The sequence below is a fragment of the Procambarus clarkii genome, chromosome 23, assembly GCF_040958095.1.
Source record: "Procambarus clarkii isolate CNS0578487 chromosome 23, FALCON_Pclarkii_2.0, whole genome shotgun sequence".
Lineage (NCBI taxonomy): Eukaryota > Metazoa > Arthropoda > Malacostraca > Decapoda > Cambaridae > Procambarus > Procambarus clarkii.
In genome coordinates, this window is record NC_091172.1 from 23,007,812 (window position 1) to 23,027,615 (window position 19,804).

The 19,804-nt window shown below is 42.4% G+C and overlaps 1 protein-coding gene across 3 annotated transcripts in view; it reads right to left on the minus strand.

Moving 5' to 3' along the window:
* Positions 1-4,170: 4,170 nt before the first annotated feature.
* Positions 4,171-19,804, minus strand: part of BORCS6 (BLOC-1 related complex subunit 6) — a 45,440-nt gene continuing 29,806 nt past the window's right edge. For all 3 annotated transcript variants that reach the window (XM_069329980.1, XM_045751284.2, XM_045751285.2), the window contains 4 exons: positions 11,893-12,068; positions 11,677-11,760; positions 7,139-7,215; positions 4,171-5,645 (listed from right to left, as the gene is read on the minus strand). In XM_069329980.1, the coding sequence (XP_069186081.1) occupies positions 5,585-5,645; positions 7,139-7,215; positions 11,677-11,760; positions 11,893-12,068 (398 nt within the window). In that variant the 3' untranslated portion in view covers positions 4,171-5,584. The remainder of the gene's footprint in view (positions 5,646-7,138; positions 7,216-11,676; positions 11,761-11,892; positions 12,069-19,804) is intronic.

Here is a 19,804-nt window from a genome sequence, read left to right on the forward strand (position 1 = left end):
TCCTGGACCATTCTCAAGTCGATTGTGAATGGTGATTGTTAAACACAATCGACTTAAGAATGGTCCAGGACGGACCGAAACGTTGTCATCCCTTCACTTTCTAGTGTGTGGTCTGGTCAACAGTGTTTAACAATATTATAAAAACAATGTAAATGATAAATTAAATTTTATAAGTACAGTATGGGGCTGTTAAGTATAAATTTTATAAATTTATAAAATTTATACAATTTTATAAGTTTGGAAATGACAAAAATCTAACAACTCACATGGTACTGTATATGATGTTTAACAAAACAGATGTTAGTGTTATGATGTAAATGGGCAAACTTGGCTAAGTCTGGGACATAGTAATTAAATTAAGGTTGTCATATCTGAACAGTCAGAATCCAGGACACATCCACTAACATTCACCATGACCCTCCGGGGCCCCTGCCCAACACACACACACTTTGACCCTTTGGGGTTATAATATATTGTTGCACTGTACCTCAAGCTTTAATTTTTTTAAATATAATTACCATTATAATGGAAAACAAGGACAGTACTGTACAGAATTATTTTGAGAACAACAACAACAAAATCACCTTTACATAAGGCTGGTCATCTTTAACTTCTTGTTACAATCCTCTTCTCCCACTCTGTCTATGACTTTATGTGCCCATGCATATTTTTCTTGATGATCTGATTTTTTCCCAATGCCTTATCGGACTTGAAAAAGGAGAAGTCACTGCAAGATGCATCTCGGAAATTGTACTGTACTTCCTAATGCCTTATTGGACTTGAAAAAGGAGAAGTCACTGCAAGATGCATCTCGGAAATTGTACTGTACAGTCAGAATAGACGGACTTAAGAGCAGGAAACATCTGTGTCAGCCTTGTGATGCCAGGAAATAGTGATGGCCAGCGAGTCTTACTATGAGAGAGGAGCCTTCGGTACTCTACTCGGCAGACTCACAGTACTCCTTCAGCTGCTCAATTCTATGTAGATATGAAAATACTGATAAATTTTATTGATTATATTTTCAATATCAATAATTATTCTTTCTGCTCCATGATGGATACAGTTGTTTAAATTATTTACTTCTATCTGTAGAAATTCCACAGTATGCAATCTCATTTTCAAGACCTTTCAAGGAAACATCAACAGAATGCGGTGCAAGCACAGATATAATAATTGCTTGTCTTTGTTAGAGCACTAGAACACCTCTTCGCCACCTCAGAATCAGAGAAAGTATTTTTCAGCTAAACAGATGAACAATCCATGGACAGAAAACTACAGTATTGTGATGTTTAAGTGTGAAATGCGTCAGTACCTTCTGCAGCAGTGACAGTGCCTTCTGTTTTACTTCCTGTTGTGACAAAATAATCTGTCATTTTCACTGAGCCCATTATGTACCTCTGTAACCCTTTCCACTACCACCCACAAGATGGGTATGGGGTGCATAATAAATGAACTAAACTGAACTTTCAATGATGAGCTCTCTCTTCACACAGCTCTCTTGTGTTTTTCAGAGTACACGTGTGTGTAAATCACCAATAGCTCTATATGCCACAGAGAATTATGTTCCTGGTATGCACACCCAATGCTCTGCTTCCCATTCATTTCTGCCTCTCTTAAAGCACAGAAGTTTGTTATAGATCTTGGCAGTGATTTTACATGTACATTTGGACATTTTGTCAAGGACTTTTGTGTTTTGGAAAGCTTCAACAAATTACAAATAGCACATAGCAAAGTGCACACAAGCAAACAACGTCAAGTGTCAGAGCTGGTTCGACACTGGACTAAGACTGGCTGGCTGGGCAACCATATTACCACCGCCACCGGTAGTTGTCGTCAATACACGTAAATAATATTGCGAAAGTGACTAGATTATTGCTGAAAAAATGCAAAACTCTCTTACATGCAAATTAAGAATAACAAATGTCAATAATTGTATGCAATTGCCATTTATTATATGGCTACAACACCATTAATTATGAAAAACGTTGTACCTAGTAGCCAGAATGCACTATTTGGCCTACTATGCAAAGCTCGATTTCCCTAATAAGCCAAGTTTTCATGAATATATATTTTTTCTTATTTTATCTTATGAAATGATAAATCTATCCATTTCATTATGTATGGGTTAATTTTTTTTAATTTGACTTAAAACTAACATAATATATGACCGAACCTAACCAACCCTACCCTATCTAAACCTAACCTAAACATAACTAAGTCAACAATTTATGCTCTTGATATAATATAATAAGAATAAAAAAAAAGCAATTGTTAACAGTTTATTGAAAATAAAGAAAATCACTCGGCCTATTAAGCAAATCGGGCCTTGCATAGTAGGCCGAGAAGTGCATTCTGGCTACTAGGTATGACACACACACATTATTATATATATATATATATATATATATATATATATATATATATATATGTCGTACCTAATAGCCAGAACGCACTTCTCAGCCTACTATTCAAGGCCCGATTTGCCTAATAAGCCAAGTTTTCATGAATTAATGTTTTTTCGTCTACCTAACCTACCTAACCTAACCTAACCTAGCTTTTTTTGGCAACCTAACCTAACCTTACCTATAAATATAGGTTAGGTTAGGTTAGGTAGGGTTGGTTAGGTTCGGTCATATATCTACGTTAATTTTAACTCCAATAAAAAAAAATTGACCTCATACATAGAGAAAAGGGTTGCTTTATCATTTCATAAGAAAAAAATTATAGTAAATATATTAATTCAGGAAAACTTGGCTTATTAGGCAAATCGGGCCTTGAATAGTAGGCTGAGAAGTGAGTTCTGGCTACTAGGTACGACATATATATATATATATATATATATATATATATATATATATATATATATATATATATATATATATATATATATATATATATATATATATATATATATATATATATATATATATGTCGTACCTAGTAGCCAGAACTCACTTCTCAGCCTACTATTCAAGGCCCGATTTGCCTAATAAGCCAAGTTTTCATGAATTAATTTTTTTTCGGCAACCTAACCTACCTAACCTGACCTAACCTAACTTTTTCGGCTACCTAACCTAACCTATAAAGATAAGTTAGGTTAGGTTAGGTAGGGTTGGTTAGGTTCGGTCATATATCTACGTTAATTTTAACTCCAATTAAAAAAAATTGACCTAATACATAATGAAATGGGTTGCTTTATCATTTCATAAGAAAAAATTAGTGAAAATAAATTAATTCAGGAAAACTTGGCTTATTAGGCAAATCAGGCCTTGCATAGTAGGCTGAGAAGTGCGTTCTGGCTACTAGGTACGACATATATATATATATATATATATATATATATATATATATATAATGATAGATAGAAGTAATGTCTTAAGTGATGGAACCTGAAATTCTGGACTCTTAGAGAATTTTTTAAATTCTTCCCAGATGCAAATTTTGACACTTGAATCCAAGACATGACCTAGAAAATTTGCACATATGGCAACTATATTATTTAAGTAGCTAAGCAAAGAAAGCAAATAGCATATAAAATTAAGCCTTGATTAAAGTCTTAATCCCATTTACAGACTGGAAAAGAAGGGGGACTGTATAAGAGAGACAGACATCTGTAACTCAAGAGCTTGTAGCTACTGTTCCAATATATGTGACACACAACACTGCTAGTTGTCTCTTCCATGAGTATGACTATTATGCCAGAGCAATCCCTTTCTTAAGAGCTCCCAAGAAAATAATGATGTACACATGTGCGAGCTCGATACACATTGCTCTTGCAACATTCATTTGTGTTCTTGCTGGAACATCAGCCTTGTGGTTGCTGTAATTATTGGAGGATCACCTATCAGTTATCTTATGTAATGAAGTAATATATAAGTAATTTACCTGTCAAGGAATGTGTATATACTTTAATACAAATTTAAATCCAAATGCCTGAGTCTTTGGTGTGGAACTTTTCAGCACCTTATACCATCCTTAGAGTTCGTGCAGTAGTGAAATGCAATGATATATTAAGGCACTCTTGGATATTTCCATGATGCAGGCATGTGGTTTCACATTTGTTCCATGGTATACACTTATTCATTGGCATTTAATAAATATTAACACATGAGATTTTCATATTACAGAAGATAATTTGAATGATTATACACCTTAAATTCAGACCAGATAATAAATTTCACATTTATTATAAAAATATACACTGTACTATAGTTTATTACAGATTATTAATTATTAATACAGCTAGTATCACTGATATTATACCATCTACTGGGTTGCATCCGCCACAGAGTTCTATTTGGCCTACCTGGGACTAAGAGCCAGAACCTGGTCCTTTCACAGAGGAGAAGGGAGTAGTGGCATTTATTTATATATTTATGCCACTAGGCTGTTTGATGCGGCTGCTTGCAGCCGCATCAAAGTTATGATAAGTTATGATAACACAGTTATCCAAGTTATGATAACACAGAGCAGCCCACAGGCTGCTCCATGTAATCCATAAATAATATATAATAAAGTTCCATAAATAAATATATGCCACTGCTCTCTTTGCCTCTGTGAGGAGGCCAGGTTCTGGCTTTTGGACCTGTTAGGCCAAATAGAACTCTGCAGCTGATGCAACCCAGTAGATAATTCATAATAATTCATTGTGTCACCGGACAAGAAAACAGGTTATACAGACATTACATGTTAAGCTTATACCGAGCCCCCCCCCCCATCTTCCCGCTCCAGGGTCAAATTACTGATCCCGGCCAGGATGCAACCTCACAACAAGCCGACTCCTGGGTACCTATTTACTGCTAGGTTGACATGAATGAGTGACATAGCATGAGCTAGGTTTACTGCATGAGGTGAAAGGAAACAAGCCCAACCATTTCTGTGCTGACCTGGATTCAAACCCTGAATTCTCGACTGAGTCGCTAACAAACTCGATTGTACTACTGGGAGATGGCACACTATCAGTGATAGTAGCTTCAGGGAGCCACTGGAGCTCCCCCAGAAATTGGCATTTCATTACAGTCAATGCTAGTTTATTACAATGCATAGCATCTTCCCTTTAAATATATCTTTAGAGTTTGTATGAGATCAATACTTGATAAATATAATCAAAGCACTCTTACTCGAGAGAAAATTTAATTAATATCTCCATTATATATATTTATTGTAATATTAGAGGTTGATCTGAGCATAATAATAAAGGTGTACACTCTCATAATAAACTGAATGTGCATTAACCTTTACTTATTGTAAACAACTGAAGAAATTAGCACATTTAACTTAAAATAATATGGCAGAATCACAACTTGCATTACAGTATCATCTGATGTATCAGTGATATAATTTAATCACCTGATCAATCAGTGATATAACATTATTAGATGTATCACTTTTACCTAAATTTATATTCCATTCACAAGACACTTTTGTGCCTCACTGAAATTTCTTAGTATTAAATATACAGTGCTGTATATTTTGTCATTACTCTACTTAAGTGCATAATTTTTTATCACACAGAGAGATCACTGGCAAATTAGTTTGCTGAATTCTGTTTAAGTAATTTATTCACTGTACTGTACTTAGAATTTCATGATCCACTGGAATGGATAATATTTTCGAACATATCGAGAAGTCGCCTCACTTCCTTACTGAAATGTAAGTTAAGGAAAGTAGTTGTATAGAAAAGTATTAAAATAAGAAATAATTGATAACCATTATCTATAACCTGGCTGCCAACTTCCATATTAAATCGTATCAAAACAGTAGTCAAAATTGTACAGGTATTATTTTTATTTCGTCCAATTCATTAACCCCTGCACTGTGCACCTGTTTGTGGCAAAAACTTCACAGTGCAATTGTTAACACTATCGCATGCGGAGCGTGCGCTCCTCAGATATGTACGGTATGCTTCCGGCAGTGTAGGTGAGCGTGCGGCGACACCGAAATGTGTATACTCATTTCAGTTTTCTCATCTTAATTCTCATGGTACGTCGTTCGTTTGGCTATCATTGTGTTCGTAATAGAATTCCCTACAGGTGTATATGCACATAAGGTCTAAAAGCCTGGCGTGACTCCCCACAGCAAAGTGTAAAGTCGGCAACGTTACCCGTGAGCGCACGATATCAGTAAAATGTGTATACTCGTTTCAATTTTCTCACCTTAATTCTTGTGCTACGTCGTTCGTTTTGGTATCAATGTGTTCGCAATTGAAATCCCTACAGGGGTATATGCATACAAGGTCCAAGAGCCCGGCATGACTTCCCACAGCAAAGTCTAAAGTCGGCCAACCCATGAACGAGCACCAATTGGCACGCCGCAGCCTAATGTATATACTCGTTCAGTTTGATAACATCAATTTTCGTGTTACATCTTTCATTTAGGTATCAAATTGTTCACCATATAAAGGCGCGTATTTTAAAACTAGTCCCATTATATGTCCCATTAATAGAACAATAAATAGAATTTTAACAAATATTTTACATTTTGGACGCTCATCACCACAAAATTATTTACATCTTTTCAGTGTTCTGACATAAATTTTCATGTTACCTCTTTCATTTTGGTATCAAATTGTTCGCAATCTAAAGGTGCATATTTTAAAACTAGTCCCATAATAATATCACAATAAATGGAATTTTAACAAATATTTTAAAATTTGGACTACAAAAGTATTTATAATCTTTCAAGAGTTCTGACCTCAATTGACAGGCAACATCGTCATTATTATATCATATTGTGCGCAATCTAAAGGTACTCATTTTAAAACCACTTCCAGATTGATCAGATAAAATTTAAATTTTTAACAAATATTTTAAAATGATGGACACAAGCACGAGTCCACCCTGAGACATAGGGAGAAAAATTCTGGACTTTTTAAGAGTCAGAAGAAAGCAATAGTGTTAAGGACATATTTTTGTTGTTTTATAAATGTTCAGGTAAAGTAAATGTCAAAATGTTTCAAAACTCAACTATTTTCATTTCAAAACACAAAGACTGATTAAAACATTAAAATATAGCCCAATTAAAAAAATTGCACAACTCTCAAAACGACATTTGTTGTTTGACACAGTGCAGTGGTTAATAAGGAAATATTCAGTGTGAAAATCAGTATGGTAAGCAATAATGAGTATACAAAGGATACATTTGATCTTGTAGCTTGTAAATAGGTTTCATTGACTTGCTTAGTTCTTCTGTTTTAGCCATCAGCTGATACATGGACTGAAACAAAAGAATTTAATACATTAAGGATTCATGTATGTATGTATATATGTATGTATGTATGTAAGTATGTATGTGTGTGTGTGTACTCACCTATTTGTGCTTGCGGGGGTTGAGCTTTGGCTCTTTGGTCCCGCCTCTCAACTGTCAATCAACTGGTGTACAGGTTCCCGAGCCTACTGGGCTCTATCATATCTACATTTGAAACTGTGTATGGAGTCAGCCTCCACCACATCACTTCCTAGTGCATTCCATTTACTAACTACTCAGACACTGAAAAAGTTCCTTCTAACGTCTCTGTGGCTCATGTGGGTACTCTGTTTCCACATGTGTCCCCTTGTTCGCGTCCTACCAGTGTTGAATAGTTTATCCTTGTTTACCCGGTCGATTCCTCCGAGGATTTTGTAGGTTGTGATCATGTCTCCCCTTACTCTTCTGTCTTCCAGTGTCGTAAGGTGCATTTCCCGTAGCTTTTCCTCGTAACTCATGTCTCTTAGTTCTGGGACTAGTCTAGTGGCATACCTTTGGACTTTTTCCAGCTTCGTCTTGTGCTTGACAAGGTACGGGCTCCATGCTGGGGCCGCATACTCCAGGATTGGTCTTACATATGTGGTGCACAAGATTCTGAATGATTCCTTACACAGGTTCCTGAACGCTGTTCTGATGTTAGCCAGCCTCGCATATGCCGCAGACGTTATTCTTTTTATGTGGGCTTCAGGAGACAGGTTTGGTGCGATATCGACTCCTAGATCTTTCTCTCTGTCCATTTCATTAAGTACTTCATCTCCTATTCTGTATCCTGTGTCTGGCCTCCTGTTTCCACTGCCTAGTTTCATTACTTTGCATTTACTCGGGTTGAACTTCAACAGCCATTTGTTGGACCATTCACTCAGTCTGTCTAGGTCATCTTGTAGCCTCCTACTATCATCCTCTGTTTCAATCCTCCTCATAATTTTTGCATCATCGGCAAACATTGAGAGAAACGATTCCATACCCTCTGGGAGATCATTTACATATAGAGTATCAGAAACAGTATAGGTCCAAGGACTGACCCCTGTGGGACTCCACTTGTAACGTCTCGCCAATCTGAGACCTCACCCCTCACACTGACTCGTTGTCTCCTGTTGCTTAGGTATGTCTTTATCCAATGGAGTACCTTCCCTTTCACTCCAGCCTGCATCTCCAGCTTTTTCACTAGCCTCTTGTAAGGTACTGTATCAAAGGCTTTCTGACAATCCAAAAATAGGCATTCTGGCCACCCTTCTTTTTCTTGCCTTCGTTTTTGTGTGTACTCGCCTAGTTGTGCTTGCGGGGGTTGAGCTCTGGCTCTTTGGTCCCACCTCTCAACTGTCAATCAACAGGTGTACAGGTTCCTGAGCCTACTGGGCTCTATCATATCTACACTTGAAACTGTGCATGGAGTTAGCCACCACCACATCGCTTCCTAATGCATTCCATTTGTCAACCACTCTGACACTAAAAATGTTCTTTGTAATATCTCTGTGGCTCATTTCGGCACTCGGTTTCCACCTGTGTCCCCTCGTGTGTGTGCCCCTTGTGTTAAATAGCCTGTCTTTATCTCTAAGTCAGGTCAGGTCAGGTCAGTGAGAGTGTGAGAGAGAGACAGAGGGGGGAGGGGGGGGGGAGGGGGAGGAGGGGGTAAGGGGAGGAGGGGGTAAGGGGTGGAGGGGGGGGGAGTGGGGGGTGAGAGGGGTAAGGGGGTGAGGGGGAGGGGGGGTAAGGGGGTGAGGGTGAGGGGGAGGGGGAGGGGGGGTGAGGGGGGGGTGAAGGGGGTGAGGGTGGAGGGGGGACTCTTATTGATTAATACTCTCTTATGTGCAATGTACATACCTCAATGGCAGGGTGCTTTCCCAATCAACTTCCCGATAACAGGAAAACCTGGGTATGCTTTGACCTATGTCCCAGGAATGAACAGGGGGCTAACAGGCAATCACTATGAGATGCAAAAGGCAGGCCCAAAAAAATCTGCGTTGAATATAATGAAACGCCATTTTCTGGGCGAGCCCCGGAGGCTTCCTGAAGCTATCCGAACTGATATGTGCCATGTTGATGATACAGTTTGACCCCAAACTGATGATATGTTTGGGTTCCTTAGTCAAAGGAGTTCTAATTCCTACCGGGAACCACGAGCCAGAACCTGGTCCCCTCAGAGAGGTGCAGGGAGCAATGGTTTCCGAGCACTTTACATTTAAAGTACTACTGTACTGTATATCATAACTGCCATCGACTGGGGAAGGACCGAGAAAAGTAGGCGAATTAAAACAGACTACTGTCTGGTTAACCTGTGCAATATACATCCCAAAATATTAAAATAACTTCCCTCTCTAGAAAGAAACCAAACAAGCAACCCTTCATGCGAATAGCACTTCCGCTCATTAGCACCCCCCCTCCCTAGGAGGGGGAGAATAAGTAGGCATAAGAACTGTGACCGATGACCCCAAACTAATATAACACATAATATAGCACATATCCGTTTGGATAGCTTCAGGGAGCAGATGAGGCTCCCCACAGAAAATACCTGTAATATGGTCGGTACCTCACACAACTCCAGTGTGCGGGGACAACTAAAGCCACCCCCAGCACCAATGAGAATAAGGGACAGTCTACCAGCTAGGAACACTATGGAACCTTGTAATGCATCCATAACAAAGATGTAGACCCCAAACTCAACAGTGGAATGATCCATCAATGAGGTGTAATCTGGGTCTCACAGGAGGCAAGTAACTAGAAGTATCTCAAGCTGCTGCAGGAGGGACCAGAGGAAGAAAACCTCTAGAAAGATGATACCATCAGGCCAATGGGCACACGGAACCGAACCTCAGGGAAAGCTGCACCCAAATTATACTCACACATGGAGGGAGGTTTAGGAAAACCCCTTTCCCTGTGAATGCAAACCCTCCTCGGAAGGAACCAGGAACCATGTAGAGTCAAAAGGGACCCAAGAACCCAAATCTGATTCCCCCAGCCCCCCAAGTCTGAGTAGCCACAATTGAGGGCCCCGGGGCAGAGCCAGCATCCTGACCCATAAAAGTAGAGTACAAGGGAGAGGCTGACCAAATGCAGAACCAAGAAGTCTCAGACAGACCACACCCATTGGGAAAGGAAGAGAAGGTGTGGACGGAGCCAACGTGGAGAAAACAACACATCCAGTGTCGGGGTTCTAAAAACCAACTGGGGCAGATGAAGAACAACCAAATGGGCACACAACCTAGACCCCTGCAACTGAGAAATCTCAAGATGCAAAGCAGTTGATGCTTGGGAAACCCTAACCTAATCAGGAGGTCCACAAAGAAGAGCCATAAGAGAAGAGCAAACCACCACAGGACTCAGGGTGATAGATATCACCAATCCAATAGGCAGTACGGGTAAGGCAGAAGGAATGAATGCCACCATGTGGCACAAATAAGGAGTAACCCTCAAAATCACACGAAGCGAAAGCAGGTTCAGGAGGAATATCCATAGGACCACCAAACCCACAGGGGATTTACCAGGACCTGAATTGAGAAAATCCAGGCAGGACATCCAGGCACAGGGATTGCTATGCCATACCTTAAAGTAAGGCTGGCCTCAGCGAGTTGAGAGAAGCATGCTAACTACAATTGTGCCCTACCAGCTAAAGTCGCTTCCGACCCAAGTGAAGACAGGAATGTCCCATGATACCAGATTTCACCATAGGTGAGGGCCACCACAAGTGAGGAGGACCTCTAAATGAGCAACTCCCTAACACTCCAAGGAAGATAACCCTGGCAATGCAAGGCCAGCACTAGGAAGCTCACAGGGAAAGTAACCTTGTGCACATGCAGCTCCAAGAACACTCAAAACTTGGCTCATGCTACACCCCAGTGTACAGGAAATGCCACAAAGAACAAACACTACCACTTAGCTAAACAAGCAGAATACCTCAGCCAGCATGGAAGAGAGGCACTCCGGTACCCACTACTTCAGCCAGAGAACTGAGCATGGGAACAAATGGCTGGCAGTGGGCTACCTTGCCCTCCCCCAAACAAGTGGGAAAGGTGAGACAAATGAGCTGACGCTAGTTCTGTGAGAATTCGGTTATTTGTTTACATTGATGGGGGATTTTTTTAGTGGGTTATGAGGCTTCAGTCTCTATTGAAGCCAGCAGTGGTTTGTTTTGACTTGCTGATTTTTTGGTTGCCTTCCACTGTGGATTTTGAAAATAATTTCCCCTGCTCCCTGCACCTCTTTGATGGGATAAAGTTCTGGCGCTGGTCCCAGGTAGGTCTAAAGAACTTCGCAGCTGATGTGACCTCTTAGAAGGTACCATATCAGTACATAGTAGCTTCAGTGAGCCACAAGCGGCTCCCCTTAGAAATGTATCCTTAACACAAATTTAGAACTATCAGTAGAGTACTTTCCATTATTACCTCTATTAAATGTAACACTGATGATAGATGAGAGCATATTACTGCTCCTTACCTTAATATTTGCATCAACAGCATCGCAGGTTTTACACACCGCATCTCGGTATGTCTCAACACAGTCTACGGTTAGTGCCGAAATCTGAAAATAAGTTTTCAACATAACTAATCTATTGTGTCCAGTGATATCACACTATCTAATCCATTTCCTTTAATTTTTCTTTTGGGGTTACAGTGGGTTCCATGCAAAATAACTAAAAACAATTATAATTACACTATGGAGAGTTCCAGTGAGATTTTCAATAAGTGTGTCAACAGATGTTGCAATATGCCTGGCATGTGTTTCTATATCATTTATAATTGACGGATCAATGGGTGGCACTTGAGGGGCTAATGCTGCCCGTAACAAACTTGGGGTTGAACTTCTCGATCCTGGGAAAGATGTCACACCTGAAACATTAATATGAGAAAGCTCATTAGTAAGTAAAGTGTCAATAGGAATAGTACTGTAATATGATTTCTGAGCTCAAGAGATGCAATTTAATTGTACAGGATGCAAATTTTAAGAGAAGTGTACAGTATATTAAAAAATGTTCAGATCTGGTTGTGCAATACAAAATCTATTTAGCCTAGGAGATTATTATCCTATATTAAAGAGAATGATGGGATAAGAAAATGTCCAACCTTTAAAACCTGCACCAGCATTCCATGCTTTTCACGGGAGACATCTTCCGCCACGCAGGGTGCAGCCGCACCTCCACAAATCTCCAGTATCATCTATTGGTACTGGTAATGGCTCAAAAGGGCCACCACTTACGGGCTATTCGTGCCCGTGCCACCTTTTGGGTGGCTTAATCTTCATCAATAAATGAAATCCATGCCTTGCCATTCATGCACATAAACCGGCCACAGTATCACCCACTGCAGACCAGAGAACAAAACCTGGTCCACTGAAAGAGGTGCTGGGAGCAGGGGATACCAAATCGCCCAAATTAATAGGAAAAACCATCAGAATTGTAAAGCAAAACAAAACAGACAACAGCATGGAAAATATAAACAACCCTGCCTGCCCGGAGCACAGTAGTTGGGTAGTTACCTACCTCTACTGCCAGGTGACAACCCCAAGAGCTCACAGTTCACCAGAAAGAGCATTTTATTTCATTAAATGATGGATATCTGGAAGCAACCCAGTGGCTCCCTGGTGTTATTTCATCATGGAGAACACACAAAAAATGAGACTAACTACAATTCCTAAGAAGGGGAGAGCAGAACTGGGTAAACCACGCAATGTTACACTAGCCCGATGCAGGGCAAGAGAGAATGCCAAAACGCACAAGCCTGAATCTCAAATCAAATTGGACAAAAAGGTGCAAAGAGCCACATGACAACACATTATTGGCCTGGAAGGAGGCAGCAAGGCAGAGCAGCAGATGACCGGAGACAAATTAAACTACAGTATGGAACAAGGCATGCAAGAAATGGAGCATCACCACGATCAGACAGCAAACAAAGCACCATTGGACCAAAAAGAAGAAATGGCCACCTGGGCCAAACCCCCCAAAACCAGAATTGAATGTAATGAAACACCAATTTTTGAATGAGCCCCAGTGGCTCCCTGATAGTGTACCATCTACTGTACTAGGTTGTGGCAGCTGCAGAGTTCTATAAGCCTACTGGGGACAAGATCCAGAACCTGGCCCCCATCACAGAGGTGCAAGGAGCATTGACATTTATTAATTTATTTATGCTGGCACTGGGGAAGCAACCGGAAATTCAGTACAACAAAACAGATACTGCTGGCTTTAATAGAAACCACAGCCTCGAGAACTGCTCAAATAATTCCCCAAACTATCTAAACAAATGATTGAAATATCTCCAAACTAGTTCGCCCTACCTACCCCGCTCATTTAGAAGGAGGCAACCCACAGTCAGTCACCCTCAGTTCTACGGTAGGTATAACCAACCCCCTTGATTCCCTAGAGGGAGGGAGGGAGGGTGTCGGGGAGCCACCCAGTAATTGGCGTTTCATCACACTCAATTCTGGTTTTCTGGAGGGAACATGACGCCGACTCACCAGAGACAGACCGGCTGAGGGAAGTGCTTATGACCCAGCATCTGGCCCCACAGATGGCATACCTCAATCCACAGCAGGTGAAGCCCCATCTCTACCCAGCCGCCACCAGGAACGAGAACACAGAAGGTCCGAAAGAGGCTGATAGGCCGCAGCCACCAATGGGAGTAACTGTGCCATAATCTCAAAAGAGGAGTGGAGAAAACTGGGAGGCAGACAGGAGAGCCGATGCTGAATCTAAAGATCTGTCCAACACAGTCAATACACAAGACCAGCAAAGAACGTGGCCACCGCATCCCAGAGCACAGGAGTATACTGGTTGGGAGGTGCAGCCAAAGTCGCTGAAGCAGAGGTCAAGACCTCTTCATGTGGCCCCTCGCCCAGCTCATCATTGTCATCCTGGAAAATGCAGTGTACCCGATGCAAAAAATTATAGACCAAAAGCACTAACTTCACACATCATAAGAATCTTTGAAAGAGTGCTAATAAGATTACAGATCACATGGAATCACAACATCTACATAATCCCAGACAACACTGATCCAGAACAGGGTGCTCCTGCCTCTCACAGTTGCTAGATCACCATGACATGGCCTTAGATGCCATGCTTCATGCAAAATGCAGATGTAATATATATATATATATATACAGACTTTGTAAAATGTGACCATGGTGTTATTGCGCACAAAATGCATGCAAAATGAATTACTGGCTAAGTAGGAATATGGATCTTCAACTTCCTAACGAACAGAACTTGTAGTGTAATAGTCAACACAGTAAAATCCGGATCATCTACTGTGAAAAGCTCAGTCTCCCAAGGTACCGTACTTGCTGGTACTTTTTCTCATTCTAGTATCAGACATAGACAGGGATACAAACTACAGCACTTCATCATCATTTGCAGATGACACTAGAATTTTCATGCGAGTAGACAAAATCGAGGACACGGAACACTTCCAGAGCCAGAGAAATTGCTGACCTAGAAAACATGCAGTGATCCTTTACCACTAGAATCCACTCTATAAGTTATCTTAATTATTGGGACCGATGAAAAGTTCTAAATCTGTATTCTCTAGAGCACAGGCGAAAGAGATGCATAATAATTTACATGTGGGAGATATTAGAGGGACTGGTTCAAAATAATGAACACATAAATAACATCACATGAGACCAGTAGGCATGGCGGGCTGTGCAAAATACCCCCTTTGAAAAGCAGAGGTGCAATAGGTACACTGAGGGAGAACTCTATCACATCAAGGGCCCCCAAGACTTTTCAACACTCTCCCGCTACACGTCAGGAGCATAACTAGCCTGCCTCTCACAGTGTTCAAATGAGAACTCGACAAACACTTCCAAATAGTATCAACCAGGCTGAGATTTATACATCAGGCTGCGTGCAGCAGCATCCAACAGCCTGGTTGACCAGATAACCAACCAGGAGGCCTTGTCAGAGACTGGGCCTTGGGGCCGTTGATCCCCAGAAGCTACACAAGGTAGCCACAAGGTAGGAGCCAGTCCAAAGGAAACTCCAGGAGACCCAAGAAACACATGATGGAACTTAAAGTAGATGAGCCTGAAGGATATCCACCATAAGAGACACCGTCATAATCTTTTATCCATCATAAAAGGGGAACCTGGCCACGGAGTCACACGAGACTCATGATCCAAGAAGTAGCAGGAGCAAACCAGCAGTTGTTGATGGGAGCGAAAGAGAGCTCTCCAGAAACACTTGAAACCCGATTGACAACTCACGCCACGCAAGCGTGCAGGAAGACACACTAAGCACTAAGAGAGATGAAAAGATTGTTTGCCAGCCAGGAAGAATTCAGAACCTAGTAATGCATCCAAGAAGGAGAGGAAGACCCAAACACAAAAGAAGGAGAGGAAGACCCAAACACAAAAGAAGGAGGGTCCAACAATGAAGCAGAATCCAGATCATGCAGAAGGCACCTAAATAGTGCCTCACGAGCTCCTGCAGAAGGGACCCAAGAGGCAGGAAACCATCCGAAGGATGATACTGACAGACCCAATGGCAAGTAGAAACAAACCCTGGGGAAACCCGCACCCAAATCAGTCACACAGGGAGGGGAGGATGTGAAAACCCCCTCTCCCTGCAAAAGGAGATTCCATTCGGAGGGAACAAGAAGCCTTGGAGAGAAGAATCCCTGGAAGCTGCAGTCAAGGGCCTTGGGTGGAGGGAGGCATCTACGCCTACCGTTCAAAATAGAAAAGTGGCGTTCATGGAAAAGGCTGCTGTGGAAAGAGAGGGGCTGGCTAAAGGAAGACCCAGAAGCCTTGGTGGAACGAGCAGGCTCACCTGCCTAAGTGCCCTAACTGGAAGGGATGAAAAAAAAAAAAAAAGCTGAAAAAGCCACATTCTAAGCTAAACCCTGCCCTGACCTGGAAACCCTTAGATATCTCAAGGCCATTAGCAAGAAGGAAGGGAGTGGATCAGAAGAGGGGAAATCCATGTCTGTAGGGAAAGGAAACGGAAGTGTGGACGGAATCAAGTTAGAAGTTACCAAATGCCTCCAATTCTGGAACCCTAACCACCAACAGGGCAGCTCTGGGGCAAACAACTGGGCGCACAACCCAGACCATATAACCCTAGAAAACCAACACACAAAGTAGTTGCTGGTTAATAGGCCACAACCAAATCAGGAGGGCCACATTGAAGATTCATACAAGGAGAATAAACCTCCACAGGACTCGGGGTCCTGGTTGATACCTGGTTGATGGGGTTCTGGGAGTTCTACTCCCCAAGCCCGGCCCGAGACCAGACTTGACTTGTGAGAGTTTGGTCCACCAGACTTTTGTTGGTCGATGGTGTCTCCGACTCAACAGGCAGCAAGGAGGCAGATGGACTGAATGCTGTCACATAGATAACACGCATCCCTAAAACTCACTTAAAGCAAGAGCAGGCTGAAGGAGAAGGGAGGGGGGGGGGGGAAATTTCCATGGGACCACTGACCCCACAAAGGATTTCCAGGGGACAAAAGGGTAAACCAAGCAGGACACCCAGGCTCCTGGGATGCTACCCCGAACTTAATATTTATTAAGGTACTAGGTTATGTTGGTTTAAACCGACACAACCTAGTACACACGGCTGTGAAAGCCAACCTCAGTATATGACTACCCAGTGAACCCCTCCAACCAAATGTCACTCCTGACCCGAGTAAAGGTCAGAAGTCCCAAGACACCTTTTTGCCCAGGGCCACTACAAGTGAGGACCTCTAAGGTAATGATTCACAAACACTCCAGGGAAGACAATCCTGGCAACACAAGTGCAAGTAAAGAGCACACAGGGAAGATAACCCTGTGCACATGCAGCTCCAAGCACTTTTTTTTTAATTACTGGCTCACACTACACTGCAGTGTACAAGAATTGCTAACAAGGCAAAAACCACCACTTAGCTACACAGAACACTGGAGCCAGAGAGGTTGAGGGGTGACCTGGTGCCCCTACGTCAGCATAAAACTAAGGATGGAGATACCAGCCAAACTGTGAGCTGCCTCCCCCTTTCCCCCAAATGAGTGGGGGGGGGAAGTGTGAAAGAGCTTGTGCTAGTTTTGTAACGGGGGGTGGGGGGAAATGGCTCTAACTTGTCCATTATTCCACCCCCCCAGTTAACTAACGAGGCCGGGGGAAACAGCTCTCTCTAGTCCGTTATCCCGTCCCCAGTTAGCTAACTATTCTAGAGCACCTCCAGAGTTCCTAAGGCAACCTCTCTGGTTCAACACCTTGTAACCTAGGTATTTGACTACCTAGGTGCTAAGACTACAAGGCGCCGTAACTGGATCAGCTACCCGAAACTCTAGAGAGAACTCTAGAATACAGAATCATAGCCACAAACGTATAAGAGAAAACGAAAGGAAAGAAATGAATAGTGAAGTAATTAGTGAGGGTTTGGGGTGAGAGGCAGAGAGGTGGGAGGAGCGAGGGGGGTCATTAGTTGAAAGTGAGAGTTTAGAGAAGGGTGGAGGGAGAGGAGTAGATAGGTAGAAGTAGAAGAGTAGATAGTAGAAGTCGAAAGTAGATAGTAGAAGACGAAATGCTGCCACCATCCATTCATGATCATTACATACAAGACAAGGAATGGAACTTGTCTGTATCACAAAATTCTCAAATGATGTTATCAAGAGATCATTATTAGTAGTTCCCATCTTTATCATGTACTCATTCTACACCATGAAACCAGTAACCACAGAGGCTTTCTCACCTCAACTCAAAGCTCTAGGGAACAAAGTTAAACACAATTTAAATAATAAATTCATAATTATATTTCCCATGAAGTATCATAATTTAACAATTCAATTAAAATGTTCCAGTTTAATATGCAAAGTGAGTCATCATCCAAGAATTCGAGAACCCTACAACTTGACTGCCCCTGATCATCACACAACATATGTAAACACGACCAAGTCACCTTAATGTTCACTCACCGAGTACTGAGTCTAAGTTGAATAGAGAGGGGGGGGGTCTGTAGCTTGACAGAGACTGTCTCGCCCCTGCCGGCCGACAGCCTCCCTGGTAGGGAGCAGGTCTCTGCTCTCGTCTGCTGTTCTGTCTCTTAATGCTTTTTCTGGATAGCTCTCCGAGTTTATATTGGGGAACCTAGTAGCTAACTCCGCCCACAAATAGATAGCCTCCGGCACTACCAAGCCACTCCTTAAACGTCGGCTTGTTTGAAGGCTACCAGACTACAATTAAGAGCTTAGCGGAAGCAAGGTGAAATTCTCATGATCTGACCTCAGGTCACTTGAGGTCATTAACGCTTTGAGGTGTGAGATCTCAGGCAGACAACTGGCTCCTCTCAGATCCTTGTCTGTGACTCATATTCTATATATATTTTAAATAAACTAACCCAAACACTTTTACAGTGTTACATCTCCCCTTCTCCCCGAAATAAAGTTTTTGCAACACTGCTAAAGCAAGCTAGCTGTGTGCAACAACTTTATTAACGAAAAAAAATACATCCTAGCTAAACAAATATACATCATCCTACTCTAAAAAATGAAATATATAGACAGACGTCCATTGTCTCTGGCTGGGCGACGTCACTGCTTGGTCTTGTAGATAATCCTGTACCACATTTCTTCAACACAACTGCCTCCGTCGCTTCTCCGTCGTTAACGCACAACAACACTTGGTCAACCCGAAAGCCGTTACTACTTGAACTGCGCACAGGACCGTGGAATTCGGTTGTCCCAGCTGATCTGTAATTGGCCCTACGTCAGTCACCATGAGAGACGTATATTGGGGTTCTTCACAGCTATAGGGACTACAAGTTTCGAGACCTTCATATAGTTGCCAACAGTAGAAATCCCATCCTACTCTTCTTCCTCCCTGTTGCTCCAGCACGCCTCCTTCAGAGAGCTACTTCTGACAGCCACATCAAGTCTGCATGACACAGGAAGAATCACTCAACAGAGCTACCTGCTTGCAGGAGGGGCGGCCAGTCAAGGCAAACGATCCTGTCTTGCAATTACGCTCCATGCAATGATGCTGACACCAGCAAGGGACACTAGGTATCATGTCTCACTCAGCTTGTCTTATCTTCTCTTCTTTCTTCTTTCTTCTTTCTTCTTTCTTCTTTCTTCTTTCTTCTCTCTTCTTTCTTCTTTCTTCTATGGGTCTTAGACAAGCGACCTGGGGTCCATTGGGGGTCTGTCCGTCCTGGGGTCCATCCTGGGTAGACCGATGTTGGTGGGACAGACTGGAGTCGTTGTTCCTCTTCCATCTTTACTGGGTCGTCTGGGTTCGTCTGCAGAACGACCTGGGGTCCACTGGGGGTCCGTCCGTCTTGGGGTCCACTGGGGTCCGTAAGTCTTGGGGTCCCCTGGGGTCCGTCCGTCCTGGGGTCCACTGGGTAGACCAATGTTGACCGACCGAGAGGGCTGCATCTTGGGGTCCCCTGGGGTGGTGGTGGTGGTGGAGCCATGACCTCCAGGTAGTGGGCTGGTCGTGGTGGTGGTGATAAACGCCCCTGAGTGTGGTACATAGCAGCCGTCTCCCTCTTTTGTATGTGCGTCTCTCCTCTCTTCTGGCTCCCACCTGTGAAATGAACAGAAAGGCGACAATACGTGTTCCCAAGATGTTTGTGTGACCCTGTCG